The 24,449-nt window shown below is 41.3% G+C and overlaps 1 protein-coding gene across 1 annotated transcript in view; it reads left to right on the forward strand.

Moving 5' to 3' along the window:
- CATSPERB (cation channel sperm associated auxiliary subunit beta) overlaps nt 1-24,449 on the forward strand; it is a 105,613-nt gene that overhangs the window by 62,418 nt on the left and 18,746 nt on the right. The window contains exons 15-18 of the mRNA XM_044389964.3: nt 135-289; nt 2,666-2,820; nt 16,987-17,177; nt 19,365-19,700. Of these exons, the coding sequence (XP_044245899.3) occupies nt 135-289; nt 2,666-2,820; nt 16,987-17,177; nt 19,365-19,700 (837 nt within the window). The remainder of the gene's footprint in view (nt 1-134; nt 290-2,665; nt 2,821-16,986; nt 17,178-19,364; nt 19,701-24,449) is intronic.

Here is a 24,449-nt window from a genome sequence, read left to right on the forward strand (position 1 = left end):
GAGTCTCGAAGTCCTCCTCCCACCCCTTGTTTAAGTGAATGGTTGTTTTTGGTTTCTTTCCCCAAGGTATGGTATTGAAAGTTCTCTAGTTGTATTATGTCAATATCAAGACACTGCTGTTTCTTTCCTAATAGGATTAAGAAGATACAGTAAAATCGGATCTATTTCTGATAATATTTTCACATTATACTACGACCACATGGGCTTTATACATAAACTGACTCCAGACCATTTTGAACCTGATGTGTCACTTACAACCTTGGGGAATTCCAGAGGTATTTTTGGACAGGTTAGTGATATCGTGCTTTGAGATGGTTTGCCTTGTTTTAAGAATAGATGCCACACTCTACATGCAGAATTATAGGAAAACGGGAAGGTGTTTTGCTTGGGACAAACTCTTATCAATGCATTTTGTTCCGTTTGGCTATAGAGGAATCCGCCATATACCAGAGAAAATCTCCAAAACCTTCTTCCCAGTCCCATACAGGGTTGTATAGATTTAACTCCACCCAGAATACCTCCCTACAAATATTCACAGCAACACCACCAGATAGTCTAAGCTATGACTTAGACCTATTACTTCCAACCCAGGTTCATGGAAGGTTTGATTTCCTACCTCCCAAGGCTGACCAAGAAACACAAGTTATCTTTTTCCCGCTGGCTTACCTTTCCTCTTTTGTATTCACCCTGCCCCCCCTTTTTTCCTTTTCTAATGCTAATATAGAAAGGAGAAATATTATCTTCTTCATAGGTGATACTGCACACAGGTTTTTCTAATAATTTTACTGTATAACGTGCCACTTGTGAAGGTACATATGCCTGAGAACTCATCACTGGGCACAGTCGTGACAACGGACTTTCCTCAGCATATCAGCGAAGAATCAGACTTTTTTTCTTTTTAACTGGGGCTTAATAAAACCCTCCCTTGGTCTGAAGGGAAATAGAATAAAGGCTGACTCTGGTTTTAATAGATCATTCCAAATTACCAGCCCAAGACCTGAGTTGAAAAGATGGTGTTTTCACTCTCCTTGTCTGAGATGTGTGGGGAGTGAGGTGGGAACTTCCCTGTGACCCTACAGTGCTGCCACGTGACTTCCCCGTGGACATGCAGTACTGCCACATGACTTCCCCGTGACGGTACAGTGCTGCCACATGACTTGCCACAGATTTGCCGTCTGTTAATGTGGGCTCTGCAGAGACACAAAGGATGTCAGCGGGAGGGTAGGACTTACCAAAAAAAGGAGATACCATCATTTTTCACTAACTTCACAATTTGTAGAAAACGTCTTAGCTCCCTTATGTGAAAGTTTAAATTATTAAAATCCAGGGGCGCCTGGGTGGCACAGCGGGGGGCGCCTGGGTGGCACAGCGGTTAAGCGTCTGCCTTCGGCTCAGGGCGTGATCCCAGCGATCTGGGATCGAGCCCCACATCAGGCTCCTCCGCTATGAGCCTGCTTCTTCCTCTCCCACTCCCCCTGCTTGTGTTCCCTCTCTCACTGGCTGTCTCTATCTCTGTCGAATAAATAAATAAAATCTTTAAAATCCAGGCCGGTCAGGGGTTTTAGCCTCAAGATGAGTTTGCTTCCCAACCCCCAAGGCAAACTATGCATGTGTCCTCTCTGGATAAAAATAATCGCTGGCCTTTATTTGGCTCTACGTGCCAGGCGCTGTTGTGCATTCTTAAATCTTTATAAAAACTATTTTCATTTTATCGATGAGGAAAACGAGGCATAGCAAGGCTAAATAATTGAGCTTAAGTTGCTCACACCACTGGGTAGTTGTTGGATCAGGCATCTACCTGGACAGCGGGTCCCAGGGCCTGTGCTTTTGTCAGTGTGGGGCCTTTCACTGGGCTGGTAGACACTTTTCGTGGGATGTTCTTGTCACTCCCAGCCTAGAATAGCATTGGGAATTCTAAAGCACTTTCAGCCTTTTCAAGAGGCTCTTCAGAGAGCCTTCGGACATCAATCAGTTCAGTCTCATGCCAAGTCTCCTTGCCTCTGTTTTCCACTGTCTCCTCTTCTCAGTGGGTTCTCCACCTTAAGAGGCCAGGGGACAAAGCATGACAGAAAATGGGTCTTGTGGGCACCATTGAATGCCTGTGCCCCCAACCAGTCTGCACGATCTACCATCTACTACTCATGTCATGGCCACCAGGTCAACCCCAACATCCCCTTTGGGATGGTCTTTTCAGCACACCCTTCTCTGATCCTGATCCTGTCCAGCTTTGGGAACTTTGGGGACCAACCCAAGGCAAGGAGAATTGGCAGCTGCTTTCAAGTGAGGAGACACATGCCACAGCCCCTTCCTTAAAAAAAACTCCAGTAAGAACTGAACTCTAAAATCTACACCCCCAGACCTCTCCTGCACAATGGAAGACACGTCTCCATGCACCCTCCCACCCCAGACATCTACCAAGAGCACAGCAATCCTAAACTGAACCTTACTCCCTAGAATGTCTTTGCCTCCTTAATGGAAAAATGCATTATCCCTCGTCCACACACGGATATACAAACAGACCATATGGAGATGTTACTCCTACCGAGAAACAAAACAGTACTGTTGTGGCATGCACTGGAAACCAATCTGATATTTGCATTTTGCCCTAATCGAAGTATTAAATAGTATAAATGCAGTGTGTTTTGTTCTTCTTTTCCTTCTCCAGCCTCCTGATATGGGCTTTGAAACTGCCCTTGCGCCACAGTACATCTCCTTAAAAGAAATTATCTTTTATGCATATGTGCCTGCAAATGAACCCCAGGGAAATATATACACCAAGAAATTCAGCAACATGCACTTGGGAAAAGTGATACATTCCAGGTAATTACTGATTTGCCTCCCATTTATTTAGATCGCACATTGGTTTCTAAACTTCGAGGTGACTTCTTTGAGCAGTTTTCTTGGTGAGATAGAGTACGTCTTTTTTTGGTACCTCGGAAGGCCAAATACATTTATAGACTCCGAGGTGTCTTGAGTGATGCCCCAAGCGTAGAAATGTGGGGCCGATTACACGCTACAGAAATGTGCTTTGTCATCTGGAGTATCGAATATGTTCTGGGCTTCACTGGACACTGTTTGTCCACAGGGTTCACACACATGGCCATTCTCACATGTCCTAAAGACAGACTCATCTAACGTAAGGAAGACCATCTTGCATGAAATACTGCTACCTTTAAGGTCTGAAACTCTCTTTGAAGAACATTATGAATGTTACGACTCCTGAACTATCTAACAACCAGAAAAGGAACAATTTCGTATGACCAGAAACTCACCCTATTCCTTTTCTTTTTTTTTTTAAGGGCGGAGGGGCAGAGGGGGAATCTTAAGCAGACTTCACACCCAGCATGGAGCCCTGATGCGGGGCTCGATCTCACAACCCTGAGATGGTGACCTGAGCCAAAATCAAGAGTTGGATGCTTAACCGACTGAGCCACCCAGGCACTCCTAAACTCACCCTATTCCAAACACAGTGGGTCCTATTCCACCAGATTGAGACCTGTTTATTGTATTTGTACGGGGCTGTCAGTATGCTCCCTGTCCCATAGCCAACAACTCCACGTGTCATGGGGCAGCTCACACAGAAGTTGAGGTGAAGACTGAAATCAGATATGATAGAAAAAGTGCTGGATGTAGGCTTTTTTTTTTTTTTTTCTACGAGGATTATAGAACTTTCTGTGTTGAAGAAAAGCACCTGTGATCTCTAAAACTGTATTTTGTTTTCAGTGGTTTTTGTATGGGTGACATTCCAAGCCACTTAGTTTCTATACGTATGTCCTTGTAGAAAACATACAGAATCAGGGTGCGTGGGTGGCCCAGAAGGTTAAGCATCTGCCTTTGGCTTGGGCCATGATCCCAGGGTCCTGGGATCAAGCCCCATGTTGGGCTCCCTGCTCAGTGGGGAGCCTGCTTCTCCCTGTGCCTTCTTGCTCTGCCTGTTTGTGCTCTCACCCTGTCAAATAAATAAATAAAATCTTCAAAAAAAAGAGAGAAGAAAACATATAGAATCACTTTTTAAAAGAATATGATTAATATGATCTCAATGTTAATATTAATTTTTTACATCCTAATTATTTTAATAAGCATATGATCACTCTCTTAGGTATCCAAATAAAAGTTTCCCTCACTGTCTGAAAGTGTGGAAATTCCTACGAAGCTTATCACAAGCCGAACTAGAGTAGAGCAAAGAAGCAATTGCCCTTAATTTATATGGAAAAATTTCTGAGCATTCCCAGACCCCCCCAAAAACCCTCTATTAGGCTTTTTCTGATACCTTAGGACACGTCTTGCTAACAGATGCACAAAATAAATGGTGATAAAGCACAGGTGTTCAGCCAGGTCGAAGCTCCTGCGGCTCGATGCTGAGATGCTGCGTGTGGTTTGCAGGGAAGGAGCCAGGCGGGGAGCCCCCATACCGGCTCTGCTCACTGCAAAACAAAAGCTGGATGCTATTTTCACTTTTGGTGCTTTTTTTTTTTTCCATGAAAGTGAAAATTCTCTTCAGATTTCTTTCAGTTAGCAAAAACAAGTGCTAACATAGGTCTTTTGTCGAAGTGAAGTGGCGTAAGGCGAACTTTGAAAAAGCGAGGGTACCTGTATTTGAAAACCCGAACAGCACATTCTCTGATCAGATTCAGTAACTTGGCTCTCCTGGTGCAGAAACTAGGGAAGGAGCATCTCCAAGCCAGGAAAGGGGTGCAAAGAGCAAGGATCAGAGCACTGGAGGCAAGCCAGACTTCAACGGGGCAGGTCAGGGATGGGGGACCTAAACTCCCGAAGTCAGCAATAGGCCAATGCAGATTCTAGATAGCCGGGGGGTGGAGCAGGGTCAGCCCTTCATTTGTTTCTTCCACAAATAATTGCTTAAAACTTACTACATGCAGAGCGCTCGTGGTCCCCTGATGGAGCCGTGAAGAGCGCATTTGAACCCATGCACAGCTTGAACTCCCGTAATGACAGTTGACAGCCGAGGAGCCCTTGTCTGGAGGATGTTGGAAAGTTGCTCAGAGCCAGGGAGCTTATGATGAGATCGGAAGAATGAGGACAAGGGGGGATGAGGGGGAAAGTTCCAGATTGAGAGAATAGTGTGTGGAAGGCCCTAGGGCCAAAGGCAGCATATGTGTGTTTGAGAAACCAAAGGAAAACCAGAGTGACTTCAATGTTGTGAAAAAAGGAGAGAAGTCATTGAAGACCGTGGAGCCAAGTCAGGGAGGGCCTTCTGAGTCCCAGCCAGGGCTGGGAGCAGGGGTTAGTGGTCATTCCAAGTGAGGGAGAAGCATCGAAGGCTCCTAATTAGGTGAATAACTGAATTGATAGATGTGAAATTTGCTCCCTGAGTAAGCTAGAGAGACCACCCTGAATTTTCCTCCTACTGTCCTTCAAACTCCTCGATGGCCTTAACCTCCTTTCTACCTCTGGATAAAGTATCAGGCAAATCCCATAGCTTTTCTCTTTGAGGGCAGAGGAACATTTCCTTGGCTTAATAAAGTCTAAGTCAGTCTGATAATCACATGACTTTCTTCTTGTCCAGTGTTTCAAAAGAGGTTCAATTCTTACCTAATTTAAATTTGTTTCCCAGCCCCTATTTGGGCCTGACCCAGACTGGGGAGCCTGGGGAGGTGGGGCTATTACTCATGCTTACTATTTTCCAGCTTCTCTCTTCCTCCCTTGAGGCTTTTGGTTTCTAGCCCTTCCAGAGTTTGGGGGAGAGAAGGCAGGTGAAGTAAAGGGGGCAGAGGTCATCCTGACGAAGACCCCCGAGTCTTTTGGGAGGACAAGGGTCCACCTGATCACAGCTGCCCCTGTCACCCCAAGGCCTCTGGAGCTCTTCTACCTTGTTGGGTCCCTTCACCCTTAGGGCAGTTCCTGGGAACCTTTCCTTTTCTTTCCTGCTTCTCCCCTGCCCCCCATGATGCCAGTCTCCCAGAGATTGGCATCGTCTCAAATTTTGTATGAACGTTGAGACATTTTTTTTCTTTATGGCTTTAACAGGCAGCTATGCATCAGAAGGTACCGTTCGGTTCTGCTAGGTGTATTGTTCTTCTGCGGCTCGCCTTTTCCGTACAGCGATGAGGCTTTCTAAACTACTCACATCGAGGCCTCTCCAATTCACTGGCGTGAGCACACCTCGCTGTCTTCACCGATTCTCCCGTGTTTTCTTGTAATCGCTTTAAACTTTCGCTTTTCATGTTGAAGTGTTTAGTCTGTCTGGAGCGAATATATGTCGTGTGGAGTGAGAACTGATTTCGTCCTTTCTTTTTTTTATGTGAGTAACCAACTGTCCTTACAAGTCACTCCCTTCCCCGCTGATGAGCTCCCCCACCACGACATGTCAGGGGTCCGTGTGTGCGTGGGTCTGTTTCTCCTCTCTTCTATTTCATAGGATATTTGTCTTCTGAGTAAACCTCTGTGTAACACTCCCCCCCCCAACCCCCCCGCCTCCTGGATTTTCTTGGCCTTTGTCCTTGCATTTAAACGTTAGATTCAGCTTGTCAGGTTCCATTAAGGAGAAAAAAACCACAAAACACCAAAACACACTAATCTGTTGATAGAAATTACTTCTTGCAGCCAAATTCTGCCTGATATCTGCAGTTCAATCTTGGGTGGAAATTTCTGGCTGTTCTCCTCACAATGAGATAATTCTTTGTTCTCTCAGAATTTTAGGCCCGAGACAGCTTTCTGACCCTCTGTAATGGCTACAGAGTTACTATTTTATCCTTCTGTCATTCTTAACGTGTCTTTGCCTGTGCCCCATGGATGAGTGGCTTTGTTTCCTGTCCTCCAGTAGCTTAAAGCTTTTGCTACATAGGGGAAATGGGGGGTGCGGGGGTGGGGGAGGCAGGGAACCAGGGCTTCTGGGCTAGCACCTTCCAGGGACCCCTCCCAGCACAGACCACCTCTTTTGAGGCCTGTGTGCAGAAATGATTCAAGTCCAGCCTCCCATGGCTTAAAGCTTTTGCTTCCTATTAAAGAAGGTTCAGGAAAGTGGGTGATGCTTCATGCCTGTTGCCTCCCATCCTCCAGGGTGCCTAGACCACAGCAGGGGCTCCCTCTGGTCCACTGGCCCTGCTCTGGGCTTTCTAATAAGCCTCCAGGGAAGCCCACGGGAAAAAACTTGTGAGTGTAGACTCCCCTTTGAACGTGCCCTAGCTTTTCCAAACTCACACGCCAGCATACACTTAGGCTTCACCTTTTTTTTTTTTTTTTAAAACAATTTTAGCTAATTCTTACTTGTGTGGTGGCCAGCACTGTGTTCTCCCTCCCAGACTCCTCCGCAGGTGAGACTGTTCCTGCGTTCAGACTCCCTTTGGAATGGCTCATTCCCCTGGATCTCGTGTGAGTCAGTTATCTTTGTCGGTGACCCTCGTTCTCGGATGGGCTAATGGAAAGTGCTGACTTTGTGCTTTATCTGCTTTATTTTGTTTTGTTTTCTTTTCTTGTTGTCCTGAACTTTCTGCCTCCAAAGTCTGGTAACTGACTTCTGTATAGCAATCGGAAATTGTGCAAATTTGCTAAATTCCTTTAATTATTCCAGCACTCGTTCTATGTGTTATTCTGGATTTTCTGAGTAGTGGTAATGGTTTTTCTAAGAAGATCACCGTATCGCCTGCCAGTAGTTTGTTTTGTTTCTTCCTTAACTTTCTTAGCATAGTACACCTTTTCACTCTCACAGTGGCTAGGATCTTGTTAACTAGAAAGGGAGACAGTGGGTGTCTTAGTCCGTTTGGGCTGCTGTCACAAAAATGCCACAGACGGAGCGGCTTACCAACAACAGAAATAGAGGTCTCATGGCTCCAGATACTGAGTCCACGCTCAGGGGCCAACATGGTCGGGTTCTGGTGAAGGCCTCTTCTGGGGCAGACTGCTGACTTCTTACTGAGTCCTCACATGATGGAGGGCTTAGGATCTCTCGGGAGCCTCTTTTGTACAAGCATTATTCCCATCTGTGAGGGCTCCACACTCATGACCTAAATCACCTCCCAAAGTCCCCACTTCCTTATACCATCACTTTGGGCATTAAGTTTTGACATATGAATAGGGAGGGGACAGGCACGAACATTCAGGCTATCGCAGGGCTTTCTTGTTGTTCCTCACTTTTTTTTTTTTTTTTGGAGAGAGAGAGGGAGAGAGAGAACAAGCAGGGTCAGGAGCAGAGGGAGAAGCAGACTCCCCACTGGGCAGTAAGCGTGACTCAGGACTTGATCCCAGGACCCTGGGATCATGTCCTGAGCCGAAGGCAGACGCTCAACTGACTGAGCCACCCAGGTGCCCGTGCTGTTAATGACTTTTAAAAGAATATTTAAAGCGTTTCACCATTATGTATTATGCTTTTCATCTTTTTTTTCTTTTAACCCTTTTTGCTTGTAGAAAAAAAAATTTTTTTTTCAGTTTAAGATATGTTTTATTTTTGGTATTCAATGGCCCTGCATCTACTGAGCTTATATATAGAATTTTCCCCTTTAACCTTTTATTTAGCATTGTGATTTTTTTATGGATTTCACACATCTAATTCCGGGATTTACCAAGCAGTATGTCTTGGAATACACCTATTTTGGTCATTGTGTGTTATCTATTTTCATAATTTCTGGATACAGTTTGCTAATATTTAGGATTTTTGCATCTATGTTCATGAGTGATTTTTTGCCTATAATTTCTTTCTCATATAGTCCTCGTATGATTTCTTAAACAAGATCATACCAGGGTCATAAATGAATTTTTAAATTTTATTTTCTGGAACAGTTTGTTTAAGAGCAGAATTTCCTGTTTCTCAAAAGTGTGATTTTTTTGAATTTGGTTGAAACTTTCTTTATGGTGAAGGACTAGGCTATTTATTATGCTCAATTTTTGTAAATATCCCACATATGTTTATACAGACTATAGACTCTGTTGTTCAGTGCAATGTAAATATTTGTCAGATTAATTTTGTTAATTTTTCCAATTTTCCAGATCCTTACTGATTATCTTTTTCTGCTCAGTCTATTAATTATTGAGAGAGCTGTATTAGAATTTCCTCATGTGTTGTTGGATTTGTCAATTTCTTTCTGTGGTTTTATCAATTTTGTCTTATATGTTTCGAGGCTCTTGTTAGATCTGTGCAAGTTTAGAATTTTTTTGAGGCGGGGAGGGGCAGAGGAAGAAGGAGAGAGAGAATCTTAAGCAGGTTCCATACTCAGCGCGGAGCTGGACGTGAGACTTGATCTCACGACCCTGAGATCACGACCTGAGCTGAAATCAAGAGTTGGACACATAACCAACTGAGCCACCCAGGCACCCCATAAGTTTAGAATTTTTAAATCTTCCTGGTGAGTTAACATTTTGTTGATATTTGGTGACTATTTTTATCTCTGTAATGCTTTGTGTGTGGGGGGGATTGTTTTGTTTTGTTTTTTGTTTTGGTTTGACTTCTGTATATGCTTCAAAGTCAAAGAAAAACTGGACAGGAAATCTAAAACCAGAGCCTGGCATTCCTGTAAGAATAGCTATTTATTCAAAAATCTTCTCAAGTCATGCTGACATCAGCCACTCCAGACAGGGGATTTTGACAAGGTTTGGGAGAGTGTTGAAGAGAAAGATTATTCTGGAAACTGGGGCATTCTTAGTTGGGCAAAAAGAGGGCTTTATGAAGGTGTTTCCACAGTTAGAATGGGTGACTTTGAACGTGGAAGTACTGTTCTGGGGGCTACTGAGCTGTGAGTCATAACAGAGAAGGCTGAAGGGAAAGGAGACAAAAGGTTATCTAGAGGCAATTCAGTCATTTCCCAGTTTTACTTAGGACACATGTAGTGACAACTGCAATTGGAAATTATCCTGAATGCCCATAGCATAGACTGACCATATCTATCTTCATTACTTTGGTCTGCTGTTAGCCAGGTGGGCAGTGATGACTGGGCATTTTGCCCAGGGACTTGAAGACCCATGTTGCTGTAGAGATGATGAATGGGAAGCAACTGGTATACCTTCCCAATCTCATCTTTTTAAAAAAATATACACACATGAATATAAACAATAAATATATGGAGAAGGAGCATTATTAGAGCAACTACACATAAATACTGAAGAGTTAAGTAGGTAGCACTAAAGAGTAAGATTCAGATAAACATTTACTTGCTTTCTTAAATTTTTAAAAAATTTGTTTAAAGATTTTAAAAATTTATTTATTTGACAGAGAGAGAGCACAAGGAGGGGGAACAGCAGAGGGAGAGGGAGAAGCAGACTCCCCACTGAGCAAGGAGTCCGATGCCATGTGGGGCTCTATCCAGGACCCTGGGATCATGACCTGAGCCGAAGGCAGACACTTTACTGACTGAGCCACCCAAGGGCCCCTATTTGCTTTTTTTAAATAATGATTTTATATTGGGCCCCCTGGGCGGCTCAGTTGGTTGAGCACCGACTCTTGATTTTGGTTTAGGTCATGATCTCAGGGTTGAGGTCAAGCCCCGCGTTGGGCTTGGTGCTTAGCAGGGAGTCTGCTTGAGATTCTCTCTCCCCCTCTCCCTCTGCCCCTGCCCCTGCCCCCTGCATACTCTCTCTCTCCCTCTCTAAAATAAAAATTTTAAAAATAATGCTTTTATTTTGTATTTAGTCCTTTCGTTGTAGTAAAATATACACAACATAAAGGTACCCTTTTAACCATTTTTAAGTGCACGGTTAAGCATGTTCACATTATTGTGCCATTGTCATGACGATCCATCTCCAGAACTTTTTCATCTTCCAGACTGAAACTCAGTAACCATTAAACAGGAACTCCCCATATCACCGACCTTACAGTGCCTGAAAACCACCACTCTGCTTTCTGTTTCTATGAATTTGACTAGACTGGGGACCTCATATTAGTGGAATCATACAGTATCTGTTCTTTTGTGGCCGGCTTATTTCACTTAGCATAACGTCCTCAAGGTTCCTTCCTGTCGTACCTTGTGAAAGGATTTCCTTCCTTTTTAAGGCTGAATCATATTTCGGTGTATGTCATATATACACACATCCATACAGGAAAACGTACCCCATTTTACTTATCCATTCATCTGTCAATGGACCATCTTTTGGCTTTTGTGAATAATGCTGTTACGAACATGGATGTACAAATATCTCTTTGAGACCCTGCTTTCGATTCTGTGAGGTATATGCCCAGAATTGGAATTGCTGGATCATATGGTAATTTAACGTTTGCTATTTTGAGGAAACTTCCTACCATTTTCCACAGCAGCTGCGCCATTTTACATTGCCAATAACAACAGGGCCCAAACATTCCAGTTTCTCCACATCCTGGCTAACACTTGTTGCTCTCTGTTTAATTTTTTTGGTAATAGCCATCCTAATGGATGTGAAGGTGGTATTTCATTATGATTTTGATTCAAATTCCCTAATTACTAGTGATGGTGGGCATGTTTCCATCTGCTTATTGACCATTTATATATCTTCACAGGAGAAATATCTATCCAAGTCGTTTGCCCATTTTTAAATTGGATTGTTTGTTTTTTTGTTGTTGAGTTACAGTGGGTTTTTAGGGTTTTGGTTTTTGTTTTCTGCAGGAGTCTGCTATTTGTATAATCTTACTAGCCTTCTTACAAGCCTATACTTGCGTGGTATATTATTTCTTTTATTTTTCTTTTTTACTTCACCTGCCTGTGTATCTCTCTCATAAAAGACATGCACGGATTTTACATTTTTTAGCCAGTCTCACAATTTTTGTCTTTCAGTTGGAGAGTTTAGTCCAATTACACTTATTATTTTTTTGCTAATATATTTGAATTCATTTCTACCATCTTCTGTGCTCTCTCTTTGTCTTTTTCATGTTTCTTTTTTTGTTCTCTCTTCTTTCTTGCCTTATTTTATTTATTTTTAATTCCAGTATAGTTAACGTGCAGTGTTGAATTGGTTTCAGGTGTATGATATAGTGACTCAACAGTTCCATACATTACTCACCACTCATCAAGATAAGTGCACTTCCTAATCCCCACCACCTATTTCACCCTTCCCCCCACCCATCTCCCCTCTGGTAAGCATCAGTTTGTTCTCTGTGATTAAGAGTCTTGTTTGCCTTATTTCGAAGGTCTCTTTGTCTCTCATTCCATTTTTTTTTTTCTTTTACTGGGTTGGGACTTTTATATTCTGGTTGGATATTTATGTGTTGTTTTTGTTCTGAGAATTTTTTTTTTCATGTTATACAAGATTTTTATATGTGTGTTAAGTTAAAGTCTAAAATTAATTGATATTTTAAAAAAAGATTTATTTATTTATTTATTTTCGAGAGACAGAGAGCAGGAGCAGGGGTGGGGGGGAAGGGCAGAGGAAGAGGGAGAGAGAGAATCTCAAGTAGACTCCCTGCTGAGCACGGAGCACGACATGGGGCTCGACCTCATGACCCCGAGATCATGACCTGAGTTGAAATCAAGAGTCAGACACTTAACCAACTGAGCCACCAGGTGCCCCTAAAATAAATTATATTTTTATCCCTGCATATATAACCCCAAACCCTAGATGTCTGGTCTGTCTCCACTCTTTACATTTTCCTAGGATGAGTCAAAATCTAATCCCTATGCCCGTCAAACCTCAGAAGACATGTCAGCTTATGAAGTGGTCCCCTTGAAATTCCTCTTGGCTTATCATGGGGAGAAGCACTTTCTTCTTCTCATAGTCAAGTGGCATGGAGATGAGAGGTGAAATGCACAGCACACCATTATTACTGCCTTCTTTAGACTTATAAAGACATGCACTTTTTAAAAGAATACCACTATAGTTGTGTTGTGGAAAATCAATTGTGGATTCATTAGATCATTTAAAAGGCATTTTCAGTGGTCTAGGATAAATTTTGGTGATTTAGTCATGTAGTCTAAAGTGTTGATAGTAGAAATGGAGAGGAATCCAGGGATTCGAGAGACATTTGGGGGGTAGACTAACAGGACAACAGAGCCAAAGCAATTTCCATTACTTTGCTTCATTGCCTGGCTCTCTGTCCAAGCACAAAGGTGCTTGTCTTCTGCTTGCTGCATCATCTTATCACAGTGATGGAATCTGAGGTCCTCATGTTGTGCTTAAGAAGACCGGTACCTGAGGTAGACAGGCTATGGGTGAGGGATCAGGCAGTGTGGCAAATGGTAGGCTTGGAATTCAAAAGAGAGTTTGAGGAATAAGACTCAGGAACAGAGGTTAGATGGCAGAAAAGAAGGGATTCAGAGCATCTGCAAGGAATGTGGATCATAGGGGTCAAAAGCCTTATATAATCTCAACAACAGGCATAGGGTACCACCTACAATGAGATGTTGGGTACTGAATCATACTCCTTCCCACAGTAGGAATTGATTAAATATCCCCCCAGGTAAAAAACTGTATCTGCTTGGTGACTGGAGAATTATAGTCACTTCACAAATGATCAAGTATTGAGAAGGAACTTCTCTCATTTCAAAACAAGGTCAGTTGTTCCTAGGAATCTTCATAAACTCCTAAAAGTGGTAACAATGTCAATATTCCTACTAAATTGCTTAAAAGGAAAGCATCAACATTTACACATTTTTAGTAAGGCTATTCAATAATTCAGTTAATATTTATTGAGTGCCTAATTCGTGTCAAGTCTTATTCTAGTACTGGGAAGATAGTAGTAAACAAAATAGAAAGGGTCCTTGCCCAAATGGAGAAGACATTCTAATGACCAGAAGCAGGTAACAAATAGGTAACAAAAAACAAAATAGTTTTAGATCTCATACATGCTAAGAAGAAAGTAAACATGGTGACCAAGGGATTCAGAAGGATCAGCAAAGAGCTGAGAACAAAGAGCCGAGAACTAAGGGAAAAGCTATCTAGGCAAAAGAAATTGCAAGTGTAAATGCATGGAGTAAGAAAAAAATCCAGTGTGTTTGATAAACAGGAAGGAAGGCTGTATGGATGGTGCATAGTGAGATGGTGTGGTGGAAAGGCCATTGAGGAGGTAGGCCATTGGGGTGGGAAGGGGGTGGGGGGCAGGACGGCATCAGTCTTGGAATGGGAGCTTAGCACGTATAGGTAGTTAAATTTGATGATATTTGTCTGTCCTTTTGCAATGTTTTCCCCACTCAGATATTCCTCTGTCTGAGGAACTCACTGACTCTTCTAATTGTAAGCCCATCCTTCCAAATCTCCTTCCTTCCTCCTTTAAAATCTGATTTCTTACCTCTCCTGGAATGGTAGAGCGTGATTACCCCCAAGAGCAATCCTAGATACTTGAATACAAGAGACTCCAGTGGAGAAGTGGGGAAATTGTTTTGGTAGTTAAGGTGGCTGCCTGGCCATTGGTCATTGACTTCAGATGCAAAGAGGTTAAGTTTTTTGGTTTTTTTTTCATTAATATACTATTTTTTGGAGAAGTCTTGGGTCCACAGCAAAACTGAGCAGAAATTACAGTTCCCATGTACTCACCCTCCACACCCACACACACCCTTCCCTTCTATCAACGCCCTGCATTATGGTGGTACGCTTGTTACTAGCTAGGAAGCTACACTGACATACCATCGTCGGGATGTACCTCAGTTGTATATCCACTCACCTACTAAAGGACAGCTTGGTTGCTTCCCAGTTTTTTTGGCAATTATGAATAAAAGCTCTTATAAACATCCTTATTTAGGTTTTTGTGTGAGCTTAAGTTTTCAACTCATTTGGATCAATACCAAGAAACGTGACTGCTGGGTGACATGGTAAGAACATTTCTAGTTCAGTAAGAAACTGCCAAGCTGTCTTCCCAGGTGGCTGTACCATTTGGCATTCCCACCAGCAATGAGTGAGAGTTCCTGTTGCCCCACATTCTTGCAGACATTTGGTGTTGTCAGCATTTTGTATTTTTGCCATTCTATTTTTATTTACTTTTCACAAAGTCTGCTTGAGATTTTCTCTCACCCTCTGCCCCTCCCCCTGCTCATACTCAAGCTCTGTCTCTAAAATAAATAAACAAGGGGCGCCCTGGGTAGCGCAGTTGTTAAGCGTCTGCCTTCGGCTCAGGGCGTGATCCCAGCAATCTGGGATCGAGTCCCACATCACGCTCCTCTGCTGAGAGCCTGCTTCTTCCTCTCCCACTCCCCCTGCTTGTGTTCCCTCTCTCGCTGACTGTCTCTCTGTCACATAAATAAATAAAAAATAAAAAATCTTTAAAAAAAAATAAAATAAAAAAAATAAAATAAATAAATCTTAAAAAAAAAAAAAAAAGAAGAAGAAGAAGAAAAGAAAGAAGGAAATCTCTGCCCTCCCCCTCCCTACCAGGAAAGGCAAGAGGATCTCTAATCTCCAGAGATTCTATCAGCCCAGAGACCTGAGTGGCATCTACGTAACAAATCTCACTGAGCAAGACTTCTCTTTCATTAGTTTCCCTCGTATATTAACTTTCCCACCGTTTAGCACTCCTGAAAACCGGCATGCCTTTTCCTGTGTCTTGTCACTTCTCTACAAATTTACTGTTCTTTGTTAAAATGCTCTGCAAACCCCAGGTTCTAACCATCCCCTTGAGTTTCTCATCACTGACATTTCTCTCGTGCGTAAACATGACACACAGGTTAATAAACGCTATTTGTTTTCCTCTTGTAATCTCTCTTTTGTCAGTTTAATTTCCAGGGCCCCAGGTGCAGAATCTAGGGAGGTAGAGAACAAAAAAGGCGTTTTTCCTGCTCTGCGGTTTATTTTGGATAACGGTCCTTTATCAAATGTGTCTTTTGCAATTATCCGTGCCCCTGCCCCCCCCCCATATGTGGCTTGTCTTCTAATTCTATTGATAGTGTTTTTCACAGAGCAGAAGTTTTTAATTTCGATAAAGTTTTGGCTTATCAAGTTTTTGCTTTCATGGATCGTGCCTTCGGTGTTGTATCTAAAAAGTCATCCCCATGACCAAGGTCATGTAGGTTTTTTTCCCCATGTTAATCTTGTATGAGCTTTATAGTTTTGTATTTTATATTTAAGTCTGTGATCCATTTTGAGCTAATTTTTGTGAAGGGTGTAAGGTCTGTGTCTAGATTTATTATTATTTTTTTGCCTGTGGCTATCCCAAGTTAACGTTTTAAAAATAGATTTTTTTTTCCTCGTACTTACTCATTGTACAAATTTCTTAAAAGTCAGATAAACATGGGCCTGCCTGGGTGGCTCAGTGGGTTAAGCGACTGACTCTTGATTTGGCTCAGGTCATGATCTCACGGTCCTGGGATCCAGCCCCATATCGGGCTCAGTGCTTAGGACAGTCTGCTTGTTCCTCTCCATCTGCCTGCTGCTCTGCCTACTTGTTCTCTCCGTCAGCTAGCTAAATAAATAAATAATCTTTTAAAAAAACGTCAGATAAACATGAAGAAGCGAGTTAAAATCACAACTGCTTACATTTTGATGAATTACCAATTAATCTCTTAAATATGCATTTTTAATTTTTTAATTAACATTTTTCACCTTCTTTCATTTAGACATTATAACATGACCACTTTCCTTATGCAATTAAAAACACTTCCTAAATACGATTTTAATAGTTGCATTTGTTCTAAATTAATGATGTATTATCATTTACTTAATTTTCCTCTCATTGTCTTATTTCTAATTTTTATCATAATGCCATGAGGAACATCTCTGTGTGGAAAGCTTTTTTTTTTTTTTTTCCTCCTGTGTTTCAAGTTATTGCCTTAGGATAGAGTCCTGTCAGTAGACTTACAGATTCAGAGGGGGAAAAATATAATGCTAGAGCTCTTAATGCATAATGTCAATTTGCTTTCTGGGAAGTTGGTACCATCAGTAGTGGCTGACTGCCTGTCTCCACTCAATCCTTGCCCCTCCTGAACCCTGTCATTTGAAAATCTTTGCTAATTTGATGGGCGAGAAATTGTATCCAGTTGCTATAGCTGGCATTTCATTGATTGCTAGTGAGGTTGAACAAATGTTAACCAAATATTCATTTGTTAGCTTTTGTGGTATATTTGTAAATCATGTGTGTTCACAAACTTGTTCATTTGAACCACTGTTTTATCCAGATGGCTTAATGTTTGTCGGTTTGGCTTTTAGGAAAACTGGAACGGCTTACATAAGAAAGGTATTACAACACAACACTCCTGAAGGATTTTTGTCCTCTATTATTGCGGAAGTGATAAACCCTTTTGGAATAGAAGAAGCGAATGAGAGCTCTTGTTTGTCTAGTTCCCTTTCCATTAATCAAGCTGGAAATGCCTCCTATAAGCTTACTCTCCAATCACAAAGTAAGTGTAATAATGTAGTACATCTCCGAGGGCTAGGAAAAAATGAAGAATTATCTTTTGGGAAGATTGTTCCTGCTCATTTATAGAAGAACAGTAGATTTCAAAATTTAGTCCAATTGGCAAGCTGCTGAAGTCTACATACACTTAGGCTCCTGGAGGAATTTTTAATTTCTAATATAGTAAAACCTAGCTATAACCTCATTAATATTTCATCAATAGCAGTGCCTGGCATTTATTCTTGTAATGTTATTTTTTCTTAAACAGTATTCCAGAGAAGTGAAAGAAAATAGGAAGCCCGTGTAGATTTTGCCCTACATATTAAATAATTATGTAGGATATTTCTATTTGAAGGATTATATGCAATAGATATAAAGCCAAAGTGAGTATCATTTATTGTAAGGATTTGGCTTTTATTGTGAGTAAATGGGAAGCCATTGGAGGGGTTCAAGCAGAAAGTAACACGATTGGGCTTAGGTTTTAACGAGAGCACTTTGGTTCTTGTGTTGAGAATGGGCTGGGCAGATGATAGAAGTCAAGAAGGAAAGCAGAGGAATCAGTTTTGTGATTGCAGTGATCCAGTGAGAGATTATATTAAATTTAAGATACCTGTTACTCATCCAAGGGGAGAAATGAGGCTCCTATTTAGGAAGACAAACCTGGAATTCAGGGAAGGCATCTGGACTGCAGAGAGAAATTTGAGCAGTCAGTGTATGTGTGGTGGTTGATGCTGTGAGACCAGAGGACATCATGGGGAAGTGACTATAAATATGGAAAGGAAAAGGCCTGATTGCAGTCCTTGGCATTGCAACAATTAGTGGTTAGGGAGCCGGGGGAAGAGTCAGGACAGGAGAGCGGATGGTCTGCTCAGGGAAGAATGAAGAGAAAGTGTCTCGCAGAAGCCAGGTGAGGAAGGTCTTTCAAGAAGGAGGGAACCAGTAGGTCAGGTCATATGAGGAAGGAAAACCAGCCAGCAGATCTGTGGGCAAGGCATTGGTCACCTTGACAAAAGCTTTTGTTGGGTGGAGTAGTGTAGACGCAAAGTCTGATTGGATTAAGTTCTAAACAGTAGGAGAGGAGAGGAGTAGTGTAGACGCAAAGTCTGATTGGATTAAGTTCTAAACAGTAGGAGAGGAGAGGAATCGGAGACAGTGAATGAAAGCAGCTTTCTTGGGGGGAGAATTTTGCTATAAGGGGAGGAGAGAGAATATATGGTAGTTGGAGGGAATGGAGAAAAGGATTTTTGTTGATTTGTTTAAAGTGGGAGAAATTATGGGGCGGCTGGGTGGCTCAGTCGGTTAAGTGTCCGACTCTTGGTTTCTGCTCAGGTCATGAATTCAGGGTCTTGGGATCGAGCCCTGTGTCCAGCTCCATGATCAGTGGGGAGTCTGCTTGAGATTCTCTCTCTGCCTCCCACTCTGTCTCTTCCCTTGCTCTCTCTCTCTCTCCAATAAATAAAAAATAAGAAGAAGAAAGTGGGAGAAATTAGAGCATGCGTGCACAATAAAGGGAACTACGAGGGTCTCTTCTGACTACTTCTATTGATACTTTCAGAATGAGGAGAACATTGGTGGTGGTGGTATATTCCCTGACCTGTCAAAAACATTTGACTGTGGCGACCTCCCCTTCCTTGAAACAGCCTTCTTGTGGATCCTCTCACATCCTCTTACATGGGGTTGTTCCTTCCGGTCCTGCCCTAGAGTCTAGTTTCTTTTAAATCTTCACACTCTTCCTAAACAATCAATTATTCATCTCCTCAACAAACATTTGTTGAGCTCCTTCTATACAATCGACAGACCTTAGGGTCCTGGGGAAACACTGGCTGTGTTATCCTTCTCTTGTAGAATCACAATAAAGATTCTAAGTTATTAAGGCTCTTGGCAGTTCTAAAGTAAAGGAATCAGCTTTCTTGTAATTACTTAGCCCTATGTCGGTGGTTTTTGTTTTTTTCCTGTGGAGGATTTTATAGAACTAGTTTCATAGTAAAGGTTTAGGTATAGGTTTGTGCTTGACATATTTGTGATACACTTTCTACAAAATAATTTGAACTCTAACCTCAAAACTGGCCAATGTGTTCTCTGGTTAAGACCATAGTTTAAAAACTCAAATAATGTTTTCATCAATTATGGCCACCAGTATGCTTGAAGAATACTGGCTATTTTAATTTATAATAATTATTCCTTTTTTTAGCTCCAGGTATTAATTCCTCATTTCAAGACCTGGATGTAGAGAAGACTGTGGTGATTCCCGGGTACAGCAGCTTCCTGATCACTCGTGTTTTGGATGCTAAGAATGCTTTAGCTATTGCTACCATGCCTGAAAGAGCACTCAGCAATATGAGCTTCCAGAAAGACTCCTGGTTCTTATACAACTTGGGGCACAAGAATGGACGGATGTGGTCTATATATGCAAAACCATGTAATTATTGGTTTCAACAGGATCACTCCCTATCCCTCAATGTCCTGAAATACATTGATCTGGGGAAATCTCATACGTTAAAAGTTAAGGTCATACCTAATACAAAAGGTAAGTTTATTTTTACTGGGAAACATCAAAAGGAGATGTTTTTCTTGAATGTGAAATATACTCTTTGATATTTCCATTATCTTTGGCTTACATAGTAGCTGGCGTTCTGTTAATAACAGTGTTAGCTTCTAATTATTGAACACTTACGATGTGTGAGGCTCTGTACTAAACTATTTTTATGTACTTTTCACTGAATACTTGCAGCAACTCTAAAAGGCTAGATTTTAATCCTCATTTACAAATGAGAAAAATGAGGTTAAGGTAGCAGCCCAAGTTTACACAGGATTTTAGTTTAGATTCTTGCTGTCCTCTGAAAAGAAATCCATTTAGTTACTTTGGTATTGTTGTAGTTATTTCAAGTATTTATTTTAAGCCAAAAAAATGGCTTTTAAATAGTATTCTGTTTTCCCCATTTTTCCATGGCATTTATTTATTACAAAAGTAGTATTAAACTTACTAAAGATGATAGAGAAATGGCATACCGGAAAAACAAAAATTTTGGTAAATAACTGAGCTAGAAAGAGAGGGAGGGAACGTGGAGGGAAGGGGGGGAAAGAGAAGAAAATCCTGTCACCAGAAACGAAGCGGGAACTCAAAGCCAAAGAAATTAGCTACTTTGTGGCTCACTGAAAGATGCGAGGCTCGGGTATGGGCCATATAGGCAGAGAGATGGATTTTAATGCCCAAGCACTGGCAGAATATACTATGTGGTCGGACGCTGGAACCAAAACCATTACGTGAAACTGGGAGCTTAAATCCTGAAAAGGGAATTATGAAAACTCTACCTCCCAACCCAAGAGGGAGCTCAGGGGATTATCATCTCCATGAGACTCAAAGTACAAAAAAAGGATCTCCTGTAAAAACCCCAGACTCCAAGACTGTGTATCCCCTAGAGACAGCACATCAGTTGTAGAAATCCCAAGCTGAGAAGTAATTATAACACATGGGCCGCAGCTTAGGCAAGCATGAAACCCTGGGTAGGAATATTTCCATAATCCAGGGAACATAGACTTCCATGGAAAAACCGATCTCCATTGAACATGAATCGAGGAAAACATTTTTTTTTTTTAAAGATTTTATTTATTTATTTGACAGAGATAGAGACAGCCAGCAAGGGAGGGAACACAAGCAGGGGGAGTGGGAGAGGAAGAAGCAGGCTCATAGCGAAGGAGCCTGATGTGGGGCTCGATCCCATAACGCCGGGATCACGCCCTGAGCCGAAGGCAGACACTTAACCGCTGTGCCACCCAGGCGCCCCCGAGGAAAACATTTTTAAAACTACATAACAAAATGACTTAACATAAGAGAACTTGATCTTTATTTTCATTTTATTGATTTATTTACTTACCTACTTACTTACTCATAAAGTAGGCTCCATACTCAGCATGGAGCCCAAAGCAGGGCTTGAACTCATGACCCAGAAATCAAGACCCGAGACCAAGAGTCGGCTGCTTAAATGACTGAGTCATCCAGGCACCCCAAGAACTCAATTGTTAATCTCCAAGGACTTGAAATAATAGAAAAATCAGAAAGACACTATAAACCAAGTATATTTAAAACTCTTGAAGAGACAAAAGAAGACATATGAATCATAATGAAAGGACAACCACAATTTTTTTTATTTTTAAAGATTTTATTTATTTATTTGAGAGAGAGAGAGAGCACAAGAGGAGGGAGGGTCAGAGGGAGAAGCAGACTCCCTGCTAAGCAGGGACCCCGCTGTGGGACTCGATCCTGGGACTCCAGGATCATGACCTGAGCCGAAGGCAGCTGCTTAACCAACTGAGACACCTAGGTGCCCAAAACACAATTTTTTAAAAAGGTTCTTTTGAAAAACAGAACCAAATACAATTTATACAAATGAAAATTATAAAAAAAAAATTGGGGGACATCTTTCTGTTTCAATCAATATTGTGGACCTAAATATTGTAAACAAAACAAAGCAAAACAACCTTCCTCCTGAAACTCTTAAAATCCTTTCTCATTGATTATATGACTAATTGTCCATATTTCCTTCAAGTAATTTTGGAATTTTAATTTTATAGTTTTAACTTTCCGTCTAAATCTTTAATTTATGTAGATTTTGCTTTGGTATATTGTAGGTGGTTAGCTAGTTGTTCCAATATCACTTCTTGAATACTGTGACCTTTCTTTTTTTTTTTTTTTTTTAAGATTTTATTTTTATTTATTCAACAGAGAGAGAGAAAGCCAGCGAGAGAGAGAACACAAGCAGGGGGAGTGGGAGAGGAAGAAGCAGGCTCATAGCGGAGGAGCCTGATGTGGGGCTTGATCCCATAACGCCGGGATCACGCCCTGAGCCGAAGGCAGACGCTTAACCGCCATGCCACCCAGGCGCCCCACTGTGACCTTTCTTAACTGGCTTCAGAATACAGTAAATAATTTACCTATCATCTTGACCATTCTGGATTTTTAAAATTCTGTTCCTTTGTTATCTCTTCATACTCTGGTGCAAGTCCTACAGTGTTCTAAATATTTCAGCTTTAAAATGTATCAAATTCATTGTTGAATGGTACAGTTTTACTCATTCGGCCTGATGGAAGCAAATAGTCATCAGTGTATGAACTCAGTTGCCTCTTTGTGAAGCAAAGCCTAGTGCATGCTACTTGAAGTGTGGGTGCCTAGACCAACCACATCAGCAGCACCTGGCTGCTTGTTAGAAGTGCAGAATCTTCTGTGGTTCCACACAAATTTTAGGGATGTTTTTTTCTATTTCTTCGAAAAACCCTATTGGAATATTGGTATGGATTGCATTGAGTCTGTAGGTACAAACATTTTAACAATATTCTTGCAATTTATGAACACGGGTTATCTTTCCATTTACTTGTATCTTCTTCGTTTTCTTTCACTAGTATCTCATAGTTTTCAGTGTACAGGTTTTTTAGCTTGGTTAAGTTTATTCCTACGTATTTTATTCTTTTCGATGCTATTGTAAATGGGATTGTTAATTTCTCTTTTGGATGGTTCGTTGTTAGTCTACAGAAACACAACTGATTTTTGTATTTTGACTCCGTATCCTGCAACCTCACTTATCTCTATATAAGCTCCTGTTATCTGCAAACAGAGGCAATTTTACTTCTTCCTTTCTGATTTGGCTGCCTTTTATTTCTTTTTCTTGCCTTATTGTTCCGGGTAGGACTTCCAGTACCATGTTGAACAGAAGTAGCAAGAGTAAGCATCCTTGTCTTATTCCTGACCTTAGAGGCAAAGTTTTAAGCTTTGAGTATGATAAGTATGATGGCATATGAGTATGAAGTTAGCCGTGATCTTGTCATATATGACCTTTATTGTGTTGAGTTCCATTCCTTCCACGCCAAATTTATCGAGAGTTTTTATCACGGATGGATGTTGAATGTTGTCGAATGCTTTTTCTACATCTATTGCGATGATCAATGATTTGTACCCTTCATTATGTTAATGTCGTATATCACATTAAAAACCCTGAATAGCTAAAGCAGTCTTTAGGAAGAACAAAACTGGAGGCATCACACTCCCTGATTTCAAACTCTATTACAACGCTACGTTAATCCAAACATTACAGTACTGGCATAAAAACCATACACGTAGCCCAATGGAGTAAAATAGCCCAGAAATAACCCCGCATATATATGGTTGATTAATCTTTGACAAGGAAGCCAAGAACACACAGTGGGGAAAAGATAGTGTCTTCAGTAAACGATGTTGGGAAAACTGGATAATCACAGCCAAGAGAATGAAACTGAACGCTTATCTTACACCCCTCACAAAAATTAATGAAATGGATTAAAGGCTTAAATGTAGGTCCTAAAACCATAAAACTCCTAGTAGAAAACAAAGGGGGAATGATCCTTGACTTTGGTCTTGGCACTGACTTTTCTGGATATGACACAAAAATTAAAGGCAACAAAAACAGAAGTAAATAAGCGGGACTACATCAAACCGAAAAGCTTCTGCACAGCAAAGGAAACCAGCAAAATGAAAAGACAGCCTGTGGAGCGCGAGAAAATATTTGCAAACCATAGGTCAGATAAGGGGTTAATATCTAAAAGGTATAAGGAGCTCACGCAACTCAATAGCAAAAAGCAAACAAACCCCCACAAATAATGCAATTAAAAAATGGGCAAAGAACCTGAATAGGCATTTTTCAAAGAAGACATATGAGTGGCCAACAAATAGAGGAAAAAGTGTTCAACATCACAAATCATTAGGAAAACGCTAATCAAAACCACAGTGAGGTATCACCTCAAACCTGTTAGAATGACAGGTGTCAAAAAGACAAGAGATGACAAGCGTTGGTGAGGTTGTGGACAAAAAAAAAAAAGGGAACCCCTCATGCCCCATTGGTGGAAATGTAAACTGGTGCAGCCACTGTGGAAAACAGTATGCAAGTTCCTTAAGAAATGAAAAATAGAACTACCATATGATCCAGCAATCCCACTTCTGGGTATATACCTGGAGGAAACAAAATCAGTTTCTCAGAGATATCTGTGATCCCATGTTCATTGCAGGTTATAATAGGCAAGATACAGAAACAACCTAAGTGTCGGTTGATGCAAGAATGGATAAAGAAAACATGGTGTGTGTGTGTTTGTGTGTGCGTGTGTGTGTGTGTGTGTGTCTGTGAGAGAGAGAGAGAGAGAGAGAGAGATTACTCTTAAGCCATAAAAAGACGAAAATTCTGCCACTTGCAGCAACAGGGATGAACCCGAGGATATACTAAGTGAAATAAGCCACACAGAGATAAATAAGAAC

Source organism: Ursus arctos, unplaced genomic scaffold, assembly GCF_023065955.2.
Source record: "Ursus arctos isolate Adak ecotype North America unplaced genomic scaffold, UrsArc2.0 scaffold_25, whole genome shotgun sequence".
Classification (NCBI taxonomy): domain Eukaryota; kingdom Metazoa; phylum Chordata; class Mammalia; order Carnivora; family Ursidae; genus Ursus; species Ursus arctos.